Here is a 25,583-nt window from a genome sequence, read left to right on the forward strand (position 1 = left end):
TTAGTATATAGATGTGGCAGGGGGCGGGGCTGGTGCCAGGGGTGCTGAGTTGAGATCCTGTAGGCCTGGAGTTCCTATCAGCCATCTTCCATTGGACAGGAGTGAAACTACCAGAAGAATGATGGCAGATATCTGGCACCCGTTCTCACTTTGAAGACCCTAAATTCCCTTTTTTTTAAAAATTAGGCTGAGTTGAACTTCTGTCATTTACAACCAAGATATGGGCAAGGCCAATTTCACCGAGGGCGGGCCATAGGTTGTTTCTCTACTCGTCAGCTTCCCTGTTCTGGGTCTTTGCTTCTGGCCCTGACAATAATCTCTGTGCCTCCCCTTAGTCCCAGCAACCCGGAGAGGAGCGCACTCCCTGGTAACCCAGACTCAGGCAGCTCAGCGCTGTGTGAACCGCATCGTCTGCAACAGATGCCAGAGACAGAGTTAGAAGGGCAGGCAATTTGTTGGGGGTGATGCCTCTGAGGATGAAGGGGAGCTGGGGGCAGGAAGAGCCCGTGAGAGCCTGCAGACCGTGCCACAGTCCTGGCATCTGCGAAAGGAAGAGGGGACGAGAGAAGGACGGTGGAGAAAGAATGTCAGACTGTGGGACAGCGCTGAGAAAGTCTCAGCCAGCCCGGGGGGGACCTCTGGCACAAAGATTGTTCGTAAGAGAGCCCACATCAGGCAGACATGTGCACACTGTGCTTAGCCGGACGCTACCCCAGAAGCCTGTATCCTAGAAGAATCCACGACTCATGGAACTTCCCGCTAGAGGATCCTTCTTGAAGGGAAGTCTAAGAGGGACACTCCATGGCTGATACAGTGCCTCAGTCCCTACTCACTCTAATAACGGTCTACAGGGGATTTTCACACTGGAGTCAAACCCAAGCCTTCTGCCTCCAGAGCCTGTGCTGTTTGCAGTGTTAATCTTCCTTATACATCAGGGACCGTAAATAACAAATAAGCATTGTCTTAATGCCAACTCACATTGATTGGTAGTGGCTGCTTGGGCTCTGTGTTGAGGGGCGTTCCGAGGCTGCTTCTAAGTTCTGCAGGAAGTTCCATGATTAGTTAATGATGTCTACCATGGGTAGGGAAGGGGTGAAGCGTGCAAATGTGTGCCAAGTATTTGCTATTCTTATGGAAGGAACAGATAAATATGTATTGAAAATGAATGAATTCTGAAGTAGGCAACTCTCTTCCCCCAAGTGAGACGGTCTCCGGGTGAGGTGTCCCGGCACCCGGCCCTGGGGAATCTCAGAATCATAGGGACAACTGGCATTTGCTGAGGACCTACTATATGCCGGGCACCGAGTTCAGCTCTTGCAATCATTATCTCGTTGGATTCTCCCAAGAGCCTCATGAGGAAACGATGAGAGCCTCCATTTTACGCGGAGGAAATTGTGGTCCCCAGAGAGGAAGGATCTGTGCAAAGCTACCCAGCGAATCAGTAGCAGAGACCCATTTGTACAGCGCTTCCCCTTATATGCCACACCAGCATGTGTAAGACCAGTGATGGCTTTCATTATTTCTCTGAATCTGGCGTAGCAAGCGGAGCAGTATTCAGTGAATCGTTTGCCAAAGAGAGAGGAAATACTTTGAACAGTCCTTGGAAAGTCCTCTGGAAAGTCCCTGAGAAATACACCAAATCCAATCCAATAGTCAAGCCTGTGTAGCTGGAGACTGATTTCACAACCATTGGCCCCTAACATAAAAACACCATTTTTCCGGGTTCTGTATTGATTCTGCTGGGTACCAGAGACAGAGCAAAGCGCTTTACAATCATTAGCTCGTTTGATGTCCAGCATGGTTTCGTGAGGACGGAAGTTACATGCTCTCTGTCTTACGAAGGATGGATCTGACGCTCAGAAGGGTGAACTTCCTTGAGGTCACACCCAGAACAGAGCCAAGCCATACAAGGCTGTAGGTAGGTGTGTGCACATTTTTGGCTGCGTGCGGAACAGCACCAGGTCAACAGGGAGTATTTTTGGAAGAGTGTGGATGGGAACAGAGGTGCAAGGATGTTGAGGGGCCCAAGGGCTGGACTGTTATGAGTACTGATACTTATCAGCCGTTTCAGATCCAATCCCACCTTCTCACGCAGCCTAAGTTCCCTTTAGGTGACCAGCTCTTCCCGATTATGTTCAGTGTTAGGGGACCTTGCACACACGGCCCGATTAGAATCTCTCCGTTAAGTCTCTGAATCTGCCAGGGAGCGGCACGCGGCTTGGGATTCATTCAGGTAGCGCAGGAAGGTGGCTAGCAACACGATTTCTGGGAATGGACAGCCTCGTTCAATTCCAGGCTCCACGGTTAGGACCTATCCCACACTGGGCAAGCTACATAACCTTTCTGTGCCCTGGTTTTTTCATCTGTAAAATAAGGACCGTAATAGAATCGACTTCATAAATGTTACACACGTAGAGAAGTACTTGACACAGAGAAGGTTCTCCTTTGGCATGTTTTTCTGTCTTGTTGCATTGCCATCAGTCTTCAAGGGTTTGCAATTCATTCCCACAATGAGACCCCTGGCGCATCTCATTTGGTTCCTGTGCTTTCCAGAGGGCAGGTCCCTAGCCTTTTCATTGGTTCTGTGAGCTCCCGAAATTCTGCTAATCCATTGTTTCTTGATAAACTAACTCAGAGTCAGTCTCTGTTGCCTGCGACCCCAGAACACTAGATGTAGATGTCATGTCAAATCTGTCTCCCTGCAAAGCTGGGACTCTGGTCCCTCCAAGCTGTGATCCCTCCAATTCCCAGTAAATTCTGCACCTGACGTCAACAGGGCTGTTCTCTCCCAAGTTCATGTCTGGGGCAGTGTTACCAAAAGCAGACTGGTTCCTGAAGGTTGGAGATGATTGTTTGATTGCTTAATACAGACTATCGGGGGATTCTCTGGGCTGAAGCTTAATGGTATTCAGGGCCTTTGCACATGCTGTTCTTTCTGCCCGGAACTCTGTTTCTTTCCCCCAACCCTACCTCCACTCTTCACCTAATTCCTTACCCTCTTTCAGATCTCGGCTTCTCTGTCCCTTCCTAGACCACCAGCTCCAGGATGGTCCCCTACAGTTCCCAGAGCCAATATTTGCCTTTGCCTCGGTAGCTACCACACTCAATTATTATTTTTTCCTGTTTCTCTGTTTCCTTGTCCAACCAACAGGTATACATTACCTGAGGGCAGAGACTCTGACTTATTCTGGCTCAGGGCTTGGACCCTGTTTGGTCAATATATGGATGAATCCCAGATCAGCCAACCAGAAATCATTTAGTTTCTAGTCTCCCTCCAAAGCGGAGGAACAATGGCTTGACCAAGGTCACAAAGCTGTCATTTTCTAGGAGAAGGAAGCCCAGAACTCGCCAATAGCCACTGTCACCTCTAAGTCTTGAATTGAGCCATCTTGATGGTGTGCAACATGGGCTTCACAGGGGAAGGACGTTGGGACAGACGCCTACTCCTCGCCACCAACCCTAAGAGGCAGATACTATCACCATCATCATACTATTGCCAGCAGCATCACCCCCATGTTACAGATGAGGAAACTGAGGCTTACCACACTTCGTGACTTGCCCAAATCGCCCAACTGGGAAGTAGACGAGGAGGAGCCTCGAACCCAGGGCTGATGCCCAGGTCGGTGCGCGCCTCACCCGGCGGGGGGCCTGGCCCGTCTGTGAAGCGGGAGCTGAGGGGTTGCGAGGACAGAGGGGAGCAGGGGAGCGGTCGGAAAGGCGGCGGGCAGCCCAGCTCCTCTTGGCAGCCGAGGCCCTGGCCGGGAGGGGGGCGCCTGCCTGTCATCCCGCGCGGCGGGCGGGGCGCGGGCGAGGCGCCGGCACAAAAGGGCTGCCGTCGCGCCGCCCCGTCCCACGCGGGGAGCAGCGCTCCGACCCGCCCCTGCGGCCGCCGGCGGCCCCCGCTCGCCTCGCCCTGCCGCCAGTCTCCTCTGGCCCGCCGCCTCTCTCTGGCTCTCTCCCTGGGTCCCCGGCCTCCCCTTCCCCTCCCGGCCAGCCCGCTCCGCTCGCTCCAGGGCTAGGTGGGGGCTGGGGCTGCGCACCGGATAGACGGACCCGCGGACCGACTGACCCAGCACCGGCTACAGGAGAAGCCCGTCATCATGGTAACGCCTGCCAAGGCCTGGACCACCTGGCGCTGTCCCCTTTTGGTGGGGGTGTCAGGGCAGACCCCGACCTTTTATACTATGACCCTCAGCACCTCACCACCGGTCCGTGTTAACTGGTCCCGGGGCGGGGCGGGGCGGGGGGGGGGGCGGTTGGGAGGGAGGTGGGCTGGCAGTGCCGGGTACCCCCCTTCTGGCCACGTCCTCTCTCCTCTCTGGGCCCCGTCGATCGAGGCGCGAAGTGGATGGATAAGATTGGATGACTTGGGAACTTCTGATGTCGCCCCATCGCAGGCACAGATCAGAGCTGAACTCCAGCCCTTGGGCCTTGGACGAAACAGGGGGGGGCTGTTGCATTTTAGACTTGGGGTGGAAGGTCGGGTATGCCCAGTGTCCCCACACAGGGTTTGGATGGAGAGGGGGGTTAAAGGCCCTTCCCAGTCCCACAGAGCTGGGCAAGGTGGGTTAAGGGTGCCCAGGGGAGAGGAGGGAGCTGCTCACCAAAATTTGGGGTGCTCTTGCCACTTGAGAGTCAGGGCAGGAAAGTCAGATGTGCACATAGTCCTGACATGAGGTGGCCCCATGGGAATCGGGTGGGGAGGTAGGCCTAGGAGGAGGGCAGGGGGAGGGCAATACCTCCACACTGCGGCTTCCTCAGCTGGCACCTCGATAAGGTTGGGATGCTCTGGGAGGTGTGTGTGTGTGTGTGTGTGTGCACCTCACGCATGCCAGTATCTGGGAACAGGGGATGAAAGAAAAGTCTGTTTTCAGGGAATCCCAGCCCCGCCCCGAACAGGCCCCGGAGCCCCGGGGCGGATTCATGGGAGCCGTGGGGATTTGGAAAAGTGCTCTGAAGACAGGCCAAGGCTTTAACCTCTTAGCTGTGATCGAGCGTGTCAGATTGGTGTGGACTTTCACTGGGTGCACGTTCACACGCAGACTTCTATTTAGAGACATGTGTGCACCCAGGCTGAGCACACCAAAACGCGTGCCACTGACTTACGTGGCCGAACCCACGCGCCCTCTCGCACACACAAGCCTTACCTACCTGCTCTCTCTACCGCTGAAATATGGGCACACACCGGCGTGCGTGCCACAGACCTGTTGCAAAACCAGGCTGCTAAATCCACACGCCCGCAGGACAGGTGGATTCACACATCGCTCTTGGAGCTGTTTGACGGTAACCTTCATACGCTAATGGGTATTCACCTCTCACCACAGGCAAGGTCCTGTGCTGTGGGATTTGTGTGCAGGAGCTCGCGTAGCTCACACCAGCTCTAAGAATACACCTGCTGGTATCTCCACCCCCACAGATGGGGACCTGAAGCTCTGGGAGCTTCCGTGACTGCCCAAGGTCACCCAACCAGAAAGCAGGAGGTAGGATGGCCTGAATTCTGAATGTGCATTCAGCTGTCACGGCCACCCCAGAGCCACACCTGCACCAAGCAGTGTTTGCTAAGCTTTACCTAGTTTTGGACCTAACTCTGTGATTACTTTTTTAAAATCCAGAAATTCCTTGCTGAACGCCAGACTCTCAAATCAAGAGTCAGGCCTTGGGGGGGCTCCTTGAAAAGGTTTAGCAACTCCTTCCTGAATAGGAATGACGGACAGATTTTTCTCCCACCCCCCACCTACCTCTCTGCTCTCACCTCTGTACTTCAGCTGCTCTGACATTGGTTCACAGCCTCGTATGCTTCAAGCTCCCTCCCGCCACAGGGCCTTTGCATATGCCGTGCCTGCTGGGTGTCACCCCTTCACCTAAAGAATTCTTATCCCTCCTATAAATCTCCACCCCGATATCGTGTCCTCAGGAAAGTCCCACTCTAGCATGCCATAGACATTTTATATCAAGACCATGAAAAATCTGTATCCATTGTCATCAACACAAAGTCACTATAAAAATGTATGCCATGAAGGCGAATTTGTATCCGTCAATTCTGGCCGGAAGAGGTCGGCTGTGGATGATTCCAAGCCAGGGGGCTGCTTTCTTTTTGTTAAAAGGAATAATCGCTCAGTGTCTGGGAGGTATTTTAAGATATACCGGCACCGAACTGAGACCGTCTCTTTGGTGTTACCGTGAGGACTGGATGAGAGTTGGGGTAACTTTCTTTCTGTGGTTTCACATAGAGTTCACGTCCTCCCCAACTCATCTTGTGGTTACTTGCCGTCCTATCCCAAGCTTTGAGAAAAGCTGGTCGAATCCAATTGAATTCATTTAACATTGCCAAAGTACTTACCTCATGGCGATCCCCCGAGGTGCCGGGCCCTGTGTAAGGACCCGAATGAGAGAAGACGAAGCCCTGGGCCCTGGCCTGGGGTTACAGTGCCCACTCACTGAGATTTCCAGGCTGGGTGATGGGTGGCGGGAGTTCCTCTCTTTGCATAGAAGCGTGTCAAAAAAGAGAGATGCGGGTTGTGTGGGTCTCTGAAGGGTGGGAAGGACGGGGCGCCTGGGTGGCGCAGTCGGTTAAGCGTCCGACTTCAGCCAGGTCACGATCTCGCGGTCCGTGAGTTCGAGCCCCGCGTCAGGCTCTGGGCTGATGGCTCGGAGCCTGGAGCCTGTTTCTGATTCTGTGTCTCCCTCTCTCTCTGCCCCTCCCCCATTCATGCTCTGTCTCTCTCTGTCCCAAAAATAAATAAAAAACTTTGAAAAAAAAAAAAAATGAAGGGTGGGAAGGAGCTCACCCGATCCAGGGAGGGGTGCAACGCGAGTTCAGGCAGTGCTTTCAAAGTGGGGCACCTGCCATGGGCCCCAGGGCGGGGGGAGGGGGGAGGGGGAGACTTTGGCTACACATTTATCGTTCTACAATTTTTCGGCTTAGTGTTAGGAAGGTAATTTAAGCAGCGCAAACACGTGATAATAAATAAAAATCAGTGGATTTAAGTCGGAAACAAATTGGCCGAAAAGACAAACGTGAAGTAAGCAACAGTCCATATCAAGTAAAATAAATTGGGGTACGTAAACCACAAGCAAAACTCCTGTGCGAGGCGCGCGGGTGACTGGGAAACCCCGGGCCAGGGTGTCAGGTGTGTTAGGAGAAGCGGGAAAGGTGGGCTGGTGTAGACCGATGGCCGCTATTGGCAGGCTGAGTTGTTAAGACGGTGGGGAGCCACTCAAGACTGTTGAGCAGTGAGGGTCACAACCGGGTCTTGTGTTAAAAGGCCATCGTAGTGGCCAAAGGAGAGCCTGGCCTGGTGGGAGGGAGCAGGGGAAGGGGCAGAGGAGCTGGTGGTGATGTGCACGTGTCGATACCCCAACTCTACCATTTGCTGGTGGTAGAGAGCCTTGGGCTCAGTTTCTTACCCTATGGAATGGGAATAATAATACCTCTCCCACAGGATTATTGGGAAGAGGAAATCAAATAATGTTAATAAAAGGGGGCGCCTGCGTGGCTCAGTCGGTGAAGCGTCCGACTTCGGCTCAGGTCATGCTCTCACGGTCCGTGAGTTCAAGCCCCGAGTCGGGCTCCGTGCTGACAGCTCGGAGCCCGGAGCCTGCTTGGGATTCTGTGTCTCCCTCTCTCTCTGCCCCTCCTCCGCTCTCAGTCTGTGTGGCCCTGTCTCAAAAGAAATAAACATTAAAAAAAATTAACGTTAATAAGAGAATGGAAAACGCTTAGGATAAAACCTGATACAGAAGTTTGCTCAGTAAGCAGCTCTAGTTATAAGTGCTATTATCATTATGTTTTCTGGGTGGCAGACGGTGAGCCCCAAAGCAAAGGCCAAGGGGATGGGGAGCAAAAAGAACAAACACAACACTAAGCCCCAGACAGGTGAAGGGACTTGCTCAAGGTTACCCACAAGACGACACATGACAGAACCGGATTTCTGAATGTGGGTCTTCTAACACCTACTTCCTTCTCAGTTCACTGCATCTGGCCTGTTTTTCCAGTTTTTGAAAGTTTTTTTTTTTTTTTTTAATGAGGAGCCAATTCGCACCCCTACCTCCACCCACACACAAATACAAGGGATTTAAAGCAGGAGAAGTTTTAGTTGGACATGATCAACCACTTCCTGGCACCCAGGGCAGCAGAACCCTGGTTTTGGGACCTCCAGCCTGGAGAAGTTCAAGGGCAGAGTCCCCGATCGTTGAGCCTGGCGGCCAGAAGCTGATACCCACTGGGCTGTAGCTGACTCACAGACATATTTGGCTTGGCTAAGCTTTAAAACATTGGGAGGCTTTACTAAAATATCAGCAGATCCGGCAACGCTGGGCCAAGGCAAGGCTGGGCAGGAGCTGATGAGGTGGGGCATGTGTCCCAGCCCCATGGCTCCCTACTGCTTCCCGGACACGGAGGTTGACTGTGAAGGGCCACTCACCGAGGGACCGGAGGGGTGATTTTCTCACACTTGGCCTACTTCTGTCTTCCCTGTCACCTGTCGGTCCCCTGTGGGCATTTGTGTCTGTGGCTGGTGGTGTAGACTCTTCCTGGGCTGAGTACAGAGATGGAGAAGGGTCTTTTCGAACTTTCCCACCAACTGAGGATTACGTGGGTCCCATTTAGAAACCACGTCCCAGCTCCAGACCTTCTGGAGTCCGATCACAGCTTGAATTCTAGAATGGCCCCGACTGGAAGGACCCTTAGAGATAGATAAGCCCAATGCCCCCATTTTACAGATGGGGAAATTGAGACCATGGTCACCCCATGAATCAGGGGTGGAATGTCACCTTCCCTAGATGTTTCCGCCACAGAGGACAGTAGGGGATGACAGCAGCCCTGGGACACTGCCTGCCTCAGCTTTTCCCAGCCTTCTGTCTTCCCAAGCTAGGAGGTGCTGATGCTAAGTGATGCGAAAAAGCTTTGAATCTTGCAGTAGATGGGTAAATCTGGGCCTTTAAGAAGAGTTCAGCACACATCTCAGAAAGCCCAGCTAACAACATCTGGTGAGACCATTTAAAAAGGGAACAGGCCTTAAAAACACACGCAATCGCACTTTTATTTTTCCCCCTTGATTATAAAAGCTACCCAGGCTGGTTACAGAACGTTCGGAAAATCCAGCAAACTATGAAGAAAATTAAAACGGTGCCTTACGAGGCCCCTGCCCCTCACAGCGCTCAGGGGTGACTAACAGTTAACACTTTATTTCATGGCCTCTTGGCTTACACGCGTTTTTACGCAACGGAGATCACACTGCATGGGAATTTTTCTTTTAAAAACTCCCAACAGTCGGAAGAGTAGTTAGTTACCTTCGGGGTGAGGGCCATGCCGGGGAGGGAGCCGTTTTCTGGGCTGGTGAGATCCTGTGCGTTGACCTGGGTAGTGGTCACAGGGATAGGCACGTAGGTAAAGATGCATCGACCTTGTTTATTTTCCTGTAAAATAATAATTGAGGCTCATTGCAAGAGGCTGACACAGAATTCTAGAAACCCCTTTCCTCCCTGCTCCTCTCATACCCAGAGGGAACCACTGGGGACAGACACTTTTCTATGTGGCCTTGAGCTCCATACCAGGTTCCCCGAGTCCACCCAGAAGGTCCCTGCACATCACACATAGTTCTGCGGCCCCCCCCCCCCCCAGAGGGGACTCCTTGTCTCCTGCCTGGGAGGGGCTGGAGGGCTGAGGACAGACGGCTCTGGCTTGTCTCACCTTCTCCCTTTCCAGCTTCACGCTGGCTTCTGCCGAGGAACAGTTAAAGGCCCAGCCTGGCTACACTCACTGGGAAGGAATGGAAACACATCGATTAAGTTTCACGGAAATCATTTTGAGGGGCCCGCGTCTGGCCAACGGTGTTTGGGTTCCTGCGGTCCCGGGCAGGGCTGCCCGATTGATTCTGAGGGGAGAGTGGCCAGCTTTCCTTCGTGCAGGCTCCTGGGCTCGTTATCCCATACTTGGACAGCTTATGACGCCCTGGGGTGCGGGCCCGTAGCAGGTAAAGCTCTGGCCAAGAGCTTGGAGCCCCATTAACTTGGAACATTCTTGTTTTTTACTGGCTGCCCCTTAAACGGTTACAGCGTGTGGCCAGTGAGCCAATTTGCGAAAGCCAAAGGCGTCCCATCTGTGCGCTTTAGTGTGCGAGAAGTAAACAGCTTCTTCAGGCCCCGCTTGAAACACTGGAAGACAGGCAGCTGGGAAGGCCGCCCCAAAGGCTGGTGGCTGCTTGTGGCCCCAAGACAGGCAAGACACTGGGGGCAGGGGAAGAGAGCGCACCGGACTGCCCAAGGCTGCGTTGGATGCTGGCTCTGTCTTTCCCCTCCTCTCTGCGACCTTGGACAAGATCACCTTTGGCTTCTTTATCTGCAAAGTGGGATGTTCCTTCCCTGCTCCAGTCCGATCATGTGGGGAAGCAAGAGAATGTGAGCACAGGGCCTGGTGCCCAGCAGGTGCTTGGAAGCTGCTGTTGTTCTTGGGGTAACGGTAGTGGGTTCAGGAAGGGATCAAGAGGGGGCCTTGTCTTCACACAGAGGCGGGGATTCTAGGCTGGTGTGACAGGAGCAGTAAAAATAAAAAACAGGCGGTCGTACCTTTTCCTTTTCGTGGGACCCCTACATCCGTCATCGCCCCGGCATCTGCAGAACAATCATCGGAGCAAGATAGGATAATTCTAGAATCCCCGTTTACAGATGGGGAAACTGAGGCATGTCATGGCAGAGATGGTTTAGTTTGCTGTTGCCCAGAGGTTGGTATGCAGGCCATGGTTGGGCCACACGCTGTCACGGACTGGAGCGAAATAACGCGGGTGACCATGTGCTGGGAGCCTCGGTCCCTTTGAACTTCCCTCTGATCTTCTGAGGACCCCCAGTGAAAACCCCCCTCTCACGATAAGATGTCTTTACCATTACCACCTTTCTAACGCAAAGAGAACCTTAATGAGCCTTCAGGAGGTGACCACATGTCCTAGAAGTTCATTTAGAAAATGTATTTGTTCTCATTGGATATGCTAAAATTCATGACGATGCCAGTGAATGATTAAATTTCCAAAACCAAGATGAAACAAACCTAGCCCAATGCAATGTGCACAGGAGAAAAGAGGCCCAGAGAGGGAAGGCATCTACTCAAGGAGGCACAGTGAAGGGGAACCCAGGAAAGGGAGTGCCCCGAGAGAGGCTGGGTGGAGTGGGAGGGCATGTGGCCGGGCTTACCTGACTTAGTGTGTGTGTGTGTTCACCGATGTCAGACCGGGTCCTCTAACTCTGGGTCCCCATTCCCACTGCCGTCCTCATGATTGCGTGGGTGAGGGGGTAACTATTAGGGTTTGGCCTTACTTTGGAGGGGAAGAGCATTAGGAGAGGTTGCCAGGCCAGAGGAGCCTTTCCTTACTCTGCCAAATCGAAGACGTCCCCCTCCCCCTTTACCTGGCCCCTCAGCGTGAAAATAGCCCTTCCTGGGCACACGCAATTTTGTCATCAAGTGCCTGCCTGCAATACATCATCCCCGTTGGGTTTCTGCCACGTCGGGGGCAAAACCCTCTTTCCTTCAGAATGGGGGTTGCAGACATTCATTCATTCCTCCTGCAGAGAGTAATGGGGGCCCTACGCTGTGTGGGTGCTGGGGACAGAACGGTGACAGGGACATTTGTCCAAACGCCATGGGCTAGCGTCCCTGTTTTACAGCCTCCTGGCATTGGACTCTTACTGAGGTAGAGTAGTGCCATGTTCCTCCTCCTCAAAGTCCCTGTTTAATCTCCCCGGTACAAGGGACCTCATTTGTAAAAAAAAAAAAAAAAAAAAAAAAAAAAAAAGTGATTTTTCTGTCTTAAGTAAGCTCCTTTGCGCGGGAATCTTATTTGTTCTCAGCTTCCCTTACATCCCTCCGTGACAGATGGACCCAGAGCTTGCAATGAGTCTGGGCCACCCAGCCTGGCTTCCATTAGGCTTTTTAAGAGTTGAAAACCTTAACCCATGGGTTCTATTACACTTGGTCAGAAGCCTCTGGTCTTGTCCAAGCTGTTTTTACAGATGGAAAACGTTGTGGTTCAGAGAGGGACATTTTGTTTGTCCTCCCACAACATCGACTCAGCCCCTAGGTTGGCCCAGGCCCCGTGCCAGGAACGGGAGACCCCAGATGAAGAGGAGCCAGTGCCTGCTCTGGTAGTTTCTGTCGCTGCTGAGGGTGGTCACAGACTTGGTAGCTTAAAGCAACACACAGTTATTGCCTCGCGGTCCTGTAGATCGGAAGTCCAACGCGGGGCTCGCTGGGCTTAAATGGAGGGGTCGGCAAGCTGCATTCTTTCCAGGAGACTCCAAAGGAGAGCCAGCATCTAGGGGCAGCCTGCATTCCTTGGCCCATCCTCTGTTTTTAAAGCCAGAGACATCACATCTCTCGGATCCTTCTTTCATCATATTCCCCCCTGACGCTCACCTCTCTGGTGCCTCTCCCGCTTTGGAGGACCCTTGCGATTGCGTGGGGCCCACCTGGAAAATCCAGGAAACCGTCCCTATTTTAAGGCCAGTTGATTGGCAATGATTATTTTATCTGAAGCTTCAATTCCTCTTTGCCTTGTGAGGTAGCATATGGACAGGTTTTGGAGATTAGGTCACGGGCGCCTTTGCGGGGGGCATTATTCGGCTTACCTTTCCCGTCCTCAGAGAGTCTAGAGTCCTTGAGGGGGATGACAATCAGGGTGGAAACTGCTATGATAGGGGCACCATCGAAGCCCAGGAAAGGGGGCGCCTGACTCGGGTGGTGTGGGAGAGGGAAGTCAGAGAAAATCCCATGAAACAGATGAGGGCTGACCCAAATCTTGACGGGTGAGAGGGAGTTAGCCAGGTGGAGAGGGAGTGGAAGTGGAAGGCATCCCAGGAGGAAGGTACAGCATGTGCAAAGGCCCAGAGGTGAGTGAGAGGATGTACCGTGGCTGAAGCATGAGAGAGGCAGAGAGGCTGGGCGGGGAGGGGGTGGGGAGGCTGAGTATGGGATGCCAAGATCACAGGGGACCTGAATGCCTGGAGGCCAGTGCTTTCCTGAAGGCCGTGGGGAGGGAGCCTTTGAGGGTTTTGAGCATGTTACATCCGTGATCAGCTTTGCATTTGAGGAAGTCACTGTGGGGTCCTGGTCTAGCATGGTTGGAAGTGAGGCAGCCTAGAGATTGGACGGCAATGAGGAGGGGATTGAGTGGGAGAGCCAGAGGCCTGAGTCAGGGCGGGCACAGGGCAACAGGGTTGAGTGGGCAAGTTGGTGAACTCTGGATGTGAGACAGGTATAGGACATGGCTGAGGATTGTGTGTGAATAGAGGAGGCAAGAGGAGGGGCGGGATGATGAGCAGAGTTCTGGGAGTCTGAGTGGACCGTGGGGCCATCACTGAGGTAGGGACATGGGGGAAGGGTAGGTTTAGGGAGGTATTGAGTTGGGTTTGACGTGTTGATGATCTGTGCCCGATGGACATCTAGGGGAGGCATCCAGGAGGCACCTGGTTATGTGAGTCTGGATATAGGAACTCACGAGGCAGCTACAGTAACTTCCATTCATCAGTTACCGCTGTGTAACAAACCACCCTGACACTCAGTGGTAAAAAGCAACAATTATTTATTATCACTCACGCACCCGCATGCTGACGCACCTGCGTGTCGACTACAGGTTGGGCTTCACTGACCGCTCGGCTTCAGACAAGGTCTGCAGATCTGTCAGGTGGTGGGACTTATGGACGCTGAGCTCCCCTTTCCTTCGGCCCCTGACCTGAATCCCCCTTACTCTTCCTCCACTCGGCCTTGAGCCTGTGGGTGACATTTGAGCAAAGACCTGCAAGAGGTGAGGGAGTGAGGATGTCTCGAGGAAGAGTATTCTAGGCAGGGGGAGCAGCCGGTGCAAAGGCCCTGAGGTGGAACGGTGCCCGCTGTGTTTGAGGAACAGGAAAGAAGGCCAGTGTGGCTGGAGGGCATGATTGAGGGGTGCAGGGGAGGTCAGGGGCCTCGGTCATATGGGGCCCAGAAGGCCATGGCAAGTGGCCACTACCCTTATTATTGCTGCCACTGTCACTTTTCACACTCTCCTCCTATCCCCTACAGGACCCCCCGTCCCTGGACACAGCCATTCAGCACGCCCTGGCGGGCCTCTATCCCCCTTTTGAGGCCACAGCGCCCACCATCCTGGGGCAGGTATTCCGTCTCCTGGATTCTGACTTCCAGGGGGATGGGCTGAGCTTCCTCCTGGATTTCCTCATTCCTGCCAAGCGCCTGTGTGAGCAAGTGCGTGAAGCAGCCTGTGTAAGTTGGAAGGGACAGTGGGGCCGGGGGACACGCTCTCCCAGAACCGCGGGGCTGGCGCTGAGCAGAGAAGGAAGCGGGTCGGTGCGTGTCTTGTCTCAGAGCAGGAACCGAGGACACGGGGTGGTTCTCCGGGTACCACTGCTCGCCCAAGGGAGACTTCAGCCCCCCAGTGGAACGGGAGGTTCATTTGACCCTCTGCTCTCTGGCTTCTAGGAGCCCATCACGCCTATGCTTTTATCCAGGAGGAAATCCTGGATAAAAGACATCCCTGCGTGATGGCCCCTCGGAGCCTGCCCTGGGGCTGGCATTGTGGGCAACACCAGGCTGCCTTGGCCGAAGCGGGTCAGCTTCAGTGGAAATAGAGAATGTTCCAGATCTTTCCTGGAGCCCTTGAGGCCTCAGGACTCACTTTCTTCCCAGCAGACCCCTTTGAACCCAGATCTCAGGGAGGCCTCTCTAAGGCAAAGTGGAAAGAAAAGTGTTTTAGGTAGGGCTCATTGGCTGCAAATAACCCGTTCTTTACTCAGACCGGGACAAGGTAATCGGTCTCAGCCCCGAGTTGATGCACCAATCAAATGCCTTAAGGGGTTTCTGTCTCTTGTCTCTGCTTCTCCTTGCTTGCCAACATCATTCTTTTTTTTTTTTTTAATGTTTATTATTTATTTTTTAGAGGAAGAGAGAGAGACAGCATACAAGCAGGGGAGGGGCAGAGAGAGGGGGAGACACAGAATCCGAAGCAGGCTCCAGGCTCCGAGCTGTCAGCACAGAGTCCGACGCGGGGCTCGAACCCACGAACTGTGAGATCATGACCTGAGCCGAAGTCAGACGCTTAACTGACTGAGTCACCCAGGCGGCCCCTGCCAACATCATTCTTATAGGCTGTCTCCACACGCCTGGAGCCCAGGGCAGCTCTGGGTTCAAATCTTGTCCTGGGGAGGAGAAAGAACTTTTCCCCAACAACAGCAGATAGAAAAGTTGCAAGGAAGGATCCTGATTGGCCAGGCTTGGGTTCTATGTCCATCCCTGGGCCAATCACTGCAGCCAGAGAAATGGGATAGCAGGATTGGCCAGGCTTGAATCATACCCCTACATCTATGGCCAGACGTGGTGACTGTTGTAAGGGTGGGGACAGGCTGTTGGAGACCACACCCAGGAACTTGTGCACACCCTTCACGGGATTGCTCGGTCCCCTGCGGCTCCAGCCTCAGGAATCACTAAGAGGGTCCCAAAAGGTCCTGCTGGCTGATGTGCGTCAGGGACACCATACATCAGGCACAAAAAGTAAGAGCAGAGGCTGTGTGCATCATTGCAGTGGTAGAAAGAAATGGAATGTGGCAGTAGCTAAAAGCTCGGGTTTTGGAGCCAGAACTAGAGATGTGGGACCTGGAAGGAGATGGAGGCCATTCATCTCACGTGCTCAGGATGGTTCCTGATACAGAGAAACAGTGACGTACAGTCATGGTTACTGCAGAGGGAAGACTCACCGAGCTTGTGCTGCCGACTCCCACATATCCACCCCGACACTATTTCCCGTACGTCCTTCCCCTCCTGACGCCTTCCCCGTGGCAAGCTTTAGAAACTCCCGCTTCCCTTTTCTGGTCATTAAAACTGCATTTGCACGATCTCCTTCCCTGTTTCTCCCAGGAACAAGGGTCACAACGTTTTAATTTCTCTATTTTCAACGACAGGTGACTTTAATTATAATTATAGGTGACTCCCTATCACCTCCGAGCCAGGGGTGGGATCAATACTTTGGTTTTAGGAGTCAGGTGCCCCAGGTTCAAATCCAGCCTCCGTCACTGTGGAGCTGGGGGGGGGGGGGGTGGTCCGTGTCGCCTGTCTGAGCTTCACTTTCCTTAATGGGAAAGTGGGAATGTTAATAACAGCCCGTACCTCACAGAGATGATGCGCGCAGCTTAGCAAGGAGCGTGGCGTGCAGTGAGTGCTTAGTAGCTGTTGGCCGTTTACTATCACACTCTTGCCTCTCTCCCTTGGAAGTAATGCGTCAGCTTCAGTCTGTCCTTGTAACCGCCAGCACCCAGAGGCAGCCAGCACCCTCAGATGAAGTCCCGTGGGGATTAGGGACAGACACAGGTGTCCGAGCCTCACGCCCCCTGAGCCTCAGTTTCCTCGTCTCTGAAGTGAGGACAGTGATGCCTGAACTCCCTGCCCCACTGAGTTACTGCGACGTTCAGATAAGACGATCATAACCATCATCTCTATGGTGTGTTGCCGTTTGCAAACTACGGCCGGGTTGTCCGGCCTCGTTCAATGAGACGGTGAGGGACAGCACGTTGTCAACAACAGAGCACTAGAGGAAAGTGGTGGAGGAACTCACGGACTCATGGGGTTGATGGATGTGAAGTTTCCCCGAGGCAGCTGAACTTACAGTGTCACTGACCTGAACCGGCGTATCAACTTGGGGTACAAATACACTCGGTTCTTGATATTTCCCCCAGTTCATAGTCCCAGGAAGCACCTGCTTCATTAGCGGGAACGTCAGCGTCATCGTGTGGAGGTCTCCCCGCCCCGACACATCCAGATTACATAAGATTATCCGGGTTCTTCTCAATCCGCAGGAATCCGACCCTTTTCCAAAAGCCAGGTAGCGAGAGACCTGTTGTCAGTCTGGCGGAGCTGTTGTTGCCACGTGGGGTCACTGCTGGACGCGGGTCCCGCACCACCCAGTGGAGCGGTCCCACCAAGAGGGATGGTTGTGTTCAGAAGGGCTCCTGGATGCCCTGCCATGTCTCTACAGAGAATTGCTGGCACCTTCTGTGTAAACAAAGCTTTTTTTCAGTTTCGCCTCACCTGCCACGTTGTTGCCCAGGAAAGGGACATAAACAAGGAAGTAAGTAGATCATAAACCAGGAAACAATACACATTCAGGCCCAGAATAATGGAATGATTTTTTTCACGGTCATCCAGCAAGTTAGTGGCAGGGTCAGATTTCCTGACCTTTCTCTCAGTATCGTTTTGACCTCTCTGTAATCTCTTTGCCTAAAAATTAGAGAATGGTGAGGGGGGGGGGTGGAGCGCCTGGGTGGCTCAGCCAGTTAAGCGTCTGACTTTGGCTCAGGTCACGATCTCACGGTTCGTGGGTTTGCGCCCAGCATCTGGCTCTCTGCTGTCATTGCAAAGCCCACTTTGGATTCTCTGTCCCCCTCTCTCTCTGCCCCTCCCCTACTTGCACGCTCTGTCTCTCTCTGTCTCTCTTTCTCGAAAAGAACATTAAAAAAAATTATAGAATGGTATAAATGCAGTAAGTGACCATGTTATTTTTTTTTTCAAGTTTTGTTTGAGTAGGGGAGGAGCAGAGGGCAAGGGAGAGACAGAATCCCAAGCAAGCTCCGGGCTGTCAGCACAGAGCCTGACACGGGGCTCAATCTCACGAACTGTGAGATCACAACCTGAGCCAAAATGAAGAGTTGGACGCTTCACTGACTGAGCCACCGGGGCGCCCCTGAACTGTTTTATTTTATTTTATTTATTTTCTAAAAATGTTTTTATTTACTTTTGAGAGAGAGGGAGAGACCAAGGGGGGGAGGGGCAGAGAAGGAGGGAGACACAGAATCCGAGGCAGGCTCCAGGCTCTGAGCTGTCAGCACAGAGCCCGATGTGGGACTTGAACCCACCAACCCATGAGATCATGACCTGAGCCAAAATTGAGAGTTGGACGCTTCACCAACTGAGCCACCCAGGTGCCCTTAGACTGTTTTATTATTTTTTTTTAATTTTTTAATGTTTTTATTTATTTTTAAGACAGAAAGAGACAGAACATAGCAGGGGAGGGGCAGAGAGAGGGGGAGACACAGAATCCGAAGCAGGCTCCAGGCTCTGAGCTGTCAGCACGGAGCCTGACATGGGGCTCGAACTCATCAACCATGAGATCATGACCTGAGCTGAAGTCGGATGCTTAACTGACTGAGCCACCCAGGCACCTCCAAACTGTTTTATTTTTTCATTGAAAATTCCCACAATCTTTCAAAGGGCAAATGTCGAGAGGAGAGGAAATTAATGTTTGTTGAACATCCACTTAAGTAGTATATGCCAGGCATAGGGTTGTGGATTTTTGTTTTTACACACACACACACACACACACACACACACACACACACACATATAATCTCACTTAATCCTCCTGCCAACCCAATCATATGATACATATTGTTATTCCTATTTGCAGATAGGAAAGTTGAGGCTGGAAGCAGTTATATCATCTGTACAAAGTAGTGATTCAGACCTTGGAACGCACGTCTCCTGGCTCCAAAATGGAGGGCTCAGACTTGAGCGAGGTTGAGAGAGGTTTCAAATAGGTGGGGAGAAGGGACTGTGACCCGAGCAGAGCGGTCTTCATGGGAAAGGCACCTGCTAATGGGTGCCTGCCACGCAGAGCTTTTCTCCCGTGGGCTAGTAGGCTAGCAAGCGTTTTCAAGGTCACGGCCGGGACTAGGGCGAGGCAAGAGAAGGCACCCACTCTCAGGTTTGTGCGACTTGCAAGAGACGGGCTGTCCTTAGGTGCTGCGCCTCTTAGAGGCCAGGCACCTCTCTTGCCCGACCTGCTCGAGTCCATCTGGGAGAGGGAAGGGAGCAGACCCGCGGGCAGGGGCAAGGTCTTTCAGGGCGGGGCTCTCTGACATCGCCCTTCTGTCCACAGGCCCCGTACTCACACTGCCTCTTCCTGCATGAGGGCTGGCCACTGTGCCTGCGAGATGAGGTCGTGGTGCACCTGGCCCCCCTCAACCCCCTCTTATTGCGCCAGGGAGACTTCTACCTCCAAGTGGAGCCCCAGGAGGAGCAGTCCGTCTGCATCATGGTCAAGTGCCTCTCCTTGGACCTCCGCACGGTGGACGCAAAGCCTGTTCCCGCGTCATCCTACCCTACACTCTTCACCCAAACGTGGCTGGAGGCCATCAACAGTGACTTTGACGGAAGCCCTCTGCACAACTGCCTGGTAGCTTCCGAAGATGGGATTGCCCCTGTGCCCTGGACCAAGATAGCCAGCCCAGAGTTTGTGGATGACAGACCCCAAGCAGTGAACGTCCTCTCCCGGGCCTGGGGGTCCCTCGAGTTAGAGGCCCTCGATTTGAGCAGCCCTCCAGAGCCTCATCAGCCCAGGCCCTCAGGCAGCCAGGGGCTGCTTGCCCGGAGCTTGGCCAAGGGTAAGGGCAGGACATATGGGAACAAGTACCCAGGACTCATCAAGGTGGAACAAGCCAGGCCGGGGGAGGTGGCCTTTAGGATGGACGATGTGGCCAGCCAGGACTTAGAAGGAGACTATGTGGCCCTCCTGGAGAGCAGAGGAGGGCCTCCCAGTAGGGAAGTGGAGACGTCCAGTGGGTGTCCTTTGGGGGCACTGGAGGAACCATCCAGAACTAAGGAAATCCTTCTCTCTCAAAGGATGCCGCCCCTCTCAGGGGCCAGGGGGGGACCTTCCTTGGAAAAATGGGCTTGTGAGAAGCCAGCAAGCTCAGAAGAGGAGCCCTGCAGGTTGGGCTCGAGGAGAAAGGTCAACTATAAAGTTAACGCATCCACCCAGGACTCAGAACCCCAGCCCCAGGAGCCCTACCTCCGCGCCCTTGAGGAGTCACCGCCCTGTGCCTCTGGCCTTGAGGCAGGTGGTTCCTCCAAGATGCAGGAACCTCTGGGAAGCCCAGAAAACATGGCGCAACTCAGGCCTGCACCAGAACGAGCGTCCTCCCTGCACCTGTGCTCGGCTTCCCCTCCTGCGGCTCCAGCCCCTGAAACCAAGTTGGAAGAGAGGGCCACACAGGGGCACGGGAGACTTCCCAAGCCTGAGACTGGCCCCAGTCAGAATACCTCCTCTCCTACATCCCCTACTTCTGGGCTCAGATTCTCCCTCTTGAAAGGGCAGAGGCAAGCCCCTGGGCCCCCAGAGAAAGCCTCCCTCCAGCCCGACAGGCCCTGGAAAGTCTTGCGTTCACCCTCGTCTCCCACGACCAACCGAGCCAAGCGCGTGGGGAAAGGTAAGGTGTCCGCTCGCTCAGCCGGACGGGGGTGCTGTTCTCTGGATGTGACCAGGCGACAAGGTGGCGCGGGTCGCCAGGGACGGAGCCCCTCTGAACTGGCTCAGTCTCGGGGATTTGGTGCACAGGTGGCATGTCGAGAGGCTTGAGGTCTCATGGGTCTGGAACTGGCTTGGGTTGAGTCGGCCTGAGTCCGCACCCGGCTGGGTCTGGGTGACCTTGATCAAGGGCTCCTTCTCTGTGCAGTGGGGGCCTCACCTGCCTCCCAGAGTCGTTTTGAGGTTCAAAGACACGCCAGAGGTAAGGAGCTTAGCACAACGCCGGCCACCCAGTAGGAGATCAACAGCCGGAAGCTTCATCATCAGTCAGAAGGTGAAAGAGAAGACATTTCCTTTGGGAAAACCCGGAGGATTAATACCCTTTTCTTTGTTGTCGTTCATCCCCAGCTGGAAAGACTCAGACCGAAACATCTGGCCCGGCTGCTGACTCAGGCCCACGGACTGGGGAAAAGGCCGGCTTCCCAGAAGTCCCTCTGGATGAGGAGCCCCCAGGGCCTGAGCCTAGGATTGGGGCCCTGAGTGTGGAGATCCTCCAGTCGAGGATGGCTTGCCTGCCAGGTCTCGGGGGTCGCAGGGCAGCTGGAGGTGAAGGGGAGGGTGCTGGTGGGGGGGGGGTGGGGCTAGGGCGGCCTCTGAGCATCCTGGTGCTGGTGGGTGTGGAGGAGACAGGGAAAGTCCTAGAGGCTTGTGTTCGGGGCCAAGCCTCTCTGAGACTCAGGTTCTTCATTTTTCCAGCGAAGGAGTTGGATTCTATGAAGCAATTTCTAGATACCCGTCCATCCAGCCAGCCAGCCATCCATCCTACTTTCAGTGAGGCAGCCAGGTGTCTTAGGTCAGTTCTGTAGAAGCAGGGCCTGAGACAGAGCTCCTTGGGAAAGCGATTTGTTGAAGGTTGCTCTCAGGAGAAGGGGAGTGAGCGAAGCAGGACAGGGCAGGGGAGGAGCTAAGCAAGGATGTGGCCTGACCCCATGAGGAGCATCAACTCATACCACGGAGCCGGTTCCATTTTAAGGTGTAGGGGGCTGGGCTTTTGTAGGCTTGGGTCCGTTGGTCATCACCCCAGGCTGATCCTGGGATGGGGGTGCATGATCCAGGATGCATGAATGCTGCCTGAGCCCATGATCCAGTTCAGTTGGGGGCAATTCTCCAGAGAAGGGAACATCTGTGAGCCAGTACAGCCAACGGCCAACCGCCTCTGGGGGATGGGTAGTCTGGTCTGGCAAAGGGATCGGAGTGGGGTGTTACCCGCATCCAATACAGACGGTGTTATCACTCCTGTTTAATATTTATGCATCTTTGCAATAAATATTTTTTTAGTACCTGCCGTGTACAGCTAGGCTCTGGGCTTAGCACTGAGGACTCAGCAGGGAACACGTCTGATGTGGGCTCTGCTCTCAAGAAGGCTATATTCTAGTGGTAGAGAAAATTCGACAGGTTTTTACAGCAGGTTATTACAACCCCGTGTAAACATATCGCAGCTGTGGGGCAGTACAGGGCTCTGTGGGAGGACAGATGTGCACCGTGGCCCAGGCTTGGGGTGGAGGAGAGGTCAGGGAGGAAGGAGGAAGCAATATAGAGCTCAGTCCTGTGGTATGAGTAGGTGTTATCCAGGTGAAGGGGTGGGAACAGTGTTCCAGACAAAAGGAGCAGGATGTGCAAATGCCTGGGGTTAAGAGAGACCACAGTGGTCTTTGGGACCTACTGTCTTGAAATTCTATTTTACCTTATAGGCTTCGGCATCTCTGCAGGATCCGGGACAGTGCTGTGTCTTTTCGAAGCTCCTAGGGGAGCACTGTCTGTCTTCTTCCTGGTCATCTTTGTTGAAGCTCATGCTGTTTTTTCCCCATATTAATTGCACACAAAGGATCTCACCGTCCTTTTAGGGCTGTCACGTTCCAAGCGCTCAGATTTTATCCATCGAAGGGCCCTGCTCTGGGAGGTGGGAGACCCTTCTAATTTCAGATCTGTCAGCTTCCTGTGTGACCTTGGAAGAGTCACTTGCCCTCTCTGAGCCTCAGGCTCCTCCTTGCGTAAAAGGAGAAGCAGCAGACAGGACCTGGCTCACCGTCACTCTTTCCACAATGACTCTTGTTGTAATTTTGGGACTTGCCACATACACTGATGGGTCCCAAGTGCCTGGAGCAGGGTCTGGTACATAGTAGGTGCTCAAAAGGCATATGCTGAGTGAATGAATATTTTCCATGTAGATGCTCCTTCCAGTTCCTCCCTTGACCCCCTCGTCTTCGGTGATCTTGTCCTCGCTCTCCCAGCGACTCCTGCCACAGCCACCTCTGTAATTACACCATACTGCCCCTCTTCCCTGCTCCCCCACCGGCCCAATTTTAACCATCTTTTGGTCCCCCAGGCCCTCAACCTGTCGGTCCGACCGCCTTCTCATTGTCCCTCCTCACCTCTACCCTGTGCTCACTCCTTCCCAGCGTAGATCCCAGGCTCATTACAATCTCTCCCTTTCGCTCACAGGCCCCTAGCCTCTCCCTGCCACCTGCCAGCTTCCCTGGATACATCCCGGCCCTCCATTAAGTCCAGCTCCCTGCCTGTTCCCGACCCGCACCCTCATAGCTGGACAAAGCCGGGGATTCACACAAGAGTGCTGACCGGTGGCCCGCCAGACTAGTGACCGCTGACCGGCCATGGGGCCCTGTGGTGCTGTGGATCCCCTCACCTCCCGAGTCCTAAGTGAATTCCCCCACCGGCCTCATCGATGACTTTGCACTCCACTTCTCTGACCTTCCCCACTGCCTCCCTCAGCTTTCCTCTCAGCCCAGAACCTTCCTCTATCTCTCAATGATCAAGGAGAAGCAACCCAAAAGAGGCTACAAACTCCTGCTGCCCCACGTAGCTACCTTTTGGCCTCTGCACAGCCAGCGTTCTAGAACAGGTGAGCCCTCGCCGGTGCTCCGCTGCTACTCACCTACTTAGAGACATCCCTCCAGCAAGATTCTCCTCTCCTCCCTACGTGTTCACCTTCCTCTTCTCTCCCGGACCAGTCACACCAGCATAAGATGTGCTGGTACATTACCCATCTGTCTTCCTACCTTTCTCTGACCGCCTGAAGCCAGGGAAGGTGTTCGGCTTTTAAGGATCCCATGATTAGATTAGAGTATGTGACTAGAGTGCATGACCCAGGCTAATCTTCCAACTGGAGGTCCTGCTTTAATCATATCTGCAGAGTCTCTTTGTCCGGTAAGCTGGCGTTACTCACAGGCTGTGGGATTAGGACGTGGGCATCTCTGGAGCCATAACTCTGCCGACCGCAGGCCCAGGCCTTTGGAGAGGGCTTCTCAGAGTTGTTGCAGAGAAACCCCGGATGCAGAAGAAAGTGAACAGGGTCCCAGGGGTTGAGACCTCACCCCCAGCTCTCAGTTGCTCTGCACATATCTTTGAAATCTTTTCCGTCTTTAAAATTTCTGTCCATTTTGTATGCGACTTAAGAATACATTCGTATGTGTTTCAGTATTAGAAAAAAATGCTCTAAATTGCTTGCCAGTTAGATCACGTACCATTTCCCCCCGAACTGGGAGTGAATAATGCTGCAGAAAAGTGAAACAGTTTTTTCTTAACGTTTATTTATTTTTGAGAGAGAGAGAGAGAGAGCGAGAGAGAGCACAAGCAGGAGAGGGGCAGAAAGGAGGAGACAGAGGCTCCGAAGCAGGCTCTGCACTGTCAGCATAGAGCCCAACACGGGGCTCAAACTCATGAACCATGAGATCACAACCCGAGCTGAAATCAAGAGTCGGATGCTTAACTGACTGAGCCACCCAGGCACCCCAGCATTTTTTTTTTTTCACTTGAGCGAGAGAGAGAGAGAGAGCTCAAGCCGGCGAGGAGCAGAGGGAGAGGGAGGGAGAGAATCTTAAGCAGATCGGGGGACAGCTGCCCATGGCTCAAGTAGACCCAGCCAGCATCTGGGTGCTCAGTTAGCCCTGGTGGTGTGCAGGCCCTACCCCAGGCAGGGCTTCGTGGGGGACCAGACACATGAACAGATAGCCGTGTCCCCGTGGGTAATGTTCCGAGTACTTGAGCCCTCTGCTACTCAAAGTGTGGTCTGGGGACCAACTATGTCGGCATTTCCTTGGAGCTATGGAGAGATGCAGACTCCCAGGCCCGGTGAGTCAGAATCTGCGTTCTAGCAGGATCCTCAGGCACATGGAAGTTTGAGAGGCACCCCTCAAAGTTTGGGGTGCAAAGTTCGAGGTCTGCACCCCGTGTATGACAGCACTTGTGAAGGTAGTTAAGTCTATGTCTGAGACTTCACGAGCCACAAAGGGTCTTACACACTTACACACTGTAGAGGGCTGTGCCCATGTGGAGTGGGGGTGACCAGTGCAGGAAAGTTCTGTGTGAGGCGACTCTGGGGGTGGGGCAGGGCTCTGAGCCCTGAGTGTGAGACAGGCCCCGTTTCCACGGGTCTGAGCCTCTTATTCCCATCGTCCTTCTCCCTTGCCCCGGTGCGACCGGGCCGTGCTGATTCCCCGGACCCCGGACCCTCAACCCCCGTGGGGAGAGTGGGTCACACAGCCCCGATTCCCGGAACAGGAAATAGTCTGTGGACAAGCCGTGGGTAAAAGTCTGCAACAGTAAATAGTGAGCTGGCGGCCGTGGCTGCATACCAACCATGCGGGGGGCAGAGACGAGGACAGGATGATGATCCTTATAACAACCGCTGTCACCGAGCCCTCGGCTCAGCGTCCTTCTCAGGAGCTGTCTCCTTTAGTCCTCGAAATCACCTAATAAGCTCAGCATTTTATTCTCCCCATTTAGCAGATGGGGAAACAGGCTCAGAGGCACATTGACGAGCCCAAGGACACAGTGAGTCAGTGCAGAGCTGAGACTTGAACCCATCCACGTGGCTGCAGTCTGTTCCGCGAGCTGTGCCTCCCAGGGTGCCCTGTGCAGGGTCCACAGAGGGGGAGGCTAATTCTGCATGCGGGGGGGGGGGGGCATTCAGGGACAGATTTTCTGATGAAGTGGCGTTCAAGCTGGGTCTTAAAGGCTGACTAAGAGGTCAGACTTCATGGGGGACGAGAGAAAGGGTATCCCAGGTGGAGAGACCCGGAGGCCCCAGAGCAGATTCCTGGAGTGAGGGCTCCACCAAAGTTCTCGCTGCTCACGTGTGTCCTCTCTCCTCCAGGTGGTCGGGACAGGGCTGGGAGGCGCCTGCTTCTGGTGTCAACCACCGAGGGGGCCTGGGAGGCACCGTGGTGCACGGCCTCGGAAGTCACCAAGTTGCTCTCCTACCTGTGCACTGTCCCCAGGTAAGGGGTCGGG

General features: G+C 53.9%; 1 protein-coding gene across 1 annotated transcript in view; it reads left to right on the top strand.

The window, feature by feature from the left end:
- The first annotated feature begins 4,070 nt into the window (after nucleotides 1-4,070).
- Nucleotides 4,071-25,583, top strand: part of KIAA1755 (KIAA1755 ortholog) — a 39,696-nt gene continuing 18,183 nt past the window's right edge. Inside the window, 5 exon segments of the mRNA XM_042930994.1 lie at nucleotides 4,071-4,103; nucleotides 14,048-14,245; nucleotides 18,906-20,235; nucleotides 20,682-20,852; nucleotides 25,447-25,570. Of these exon segments, the coding sequence (XP_042786928.1) occupies nucleotides 4,101-4,103; nucleotides 14,048-14,245; nucleotides 18,906-20,235; nucleotides 20,682-20,852; nucleotides 25,447-25,570 (1,826 nt within the window). The 5' untranslated portion in view covers nucleotides 4,071-4,100.

The sequence above is a fragment of the Panthera leo genome, chromosome A3 (genome assembly GCF_018350215.1).
Source record: "Panthera leo isolate Ple1 chromosome A3, P.leo_Ple1_pat1.1, whole genome shotgun sequence".
Classification (NCBI taxonomy): Eukaryota; Metazoa; Chordata; class Mammalia; order Carnivora; family Felidae; genus Panthera; species Panthera leo.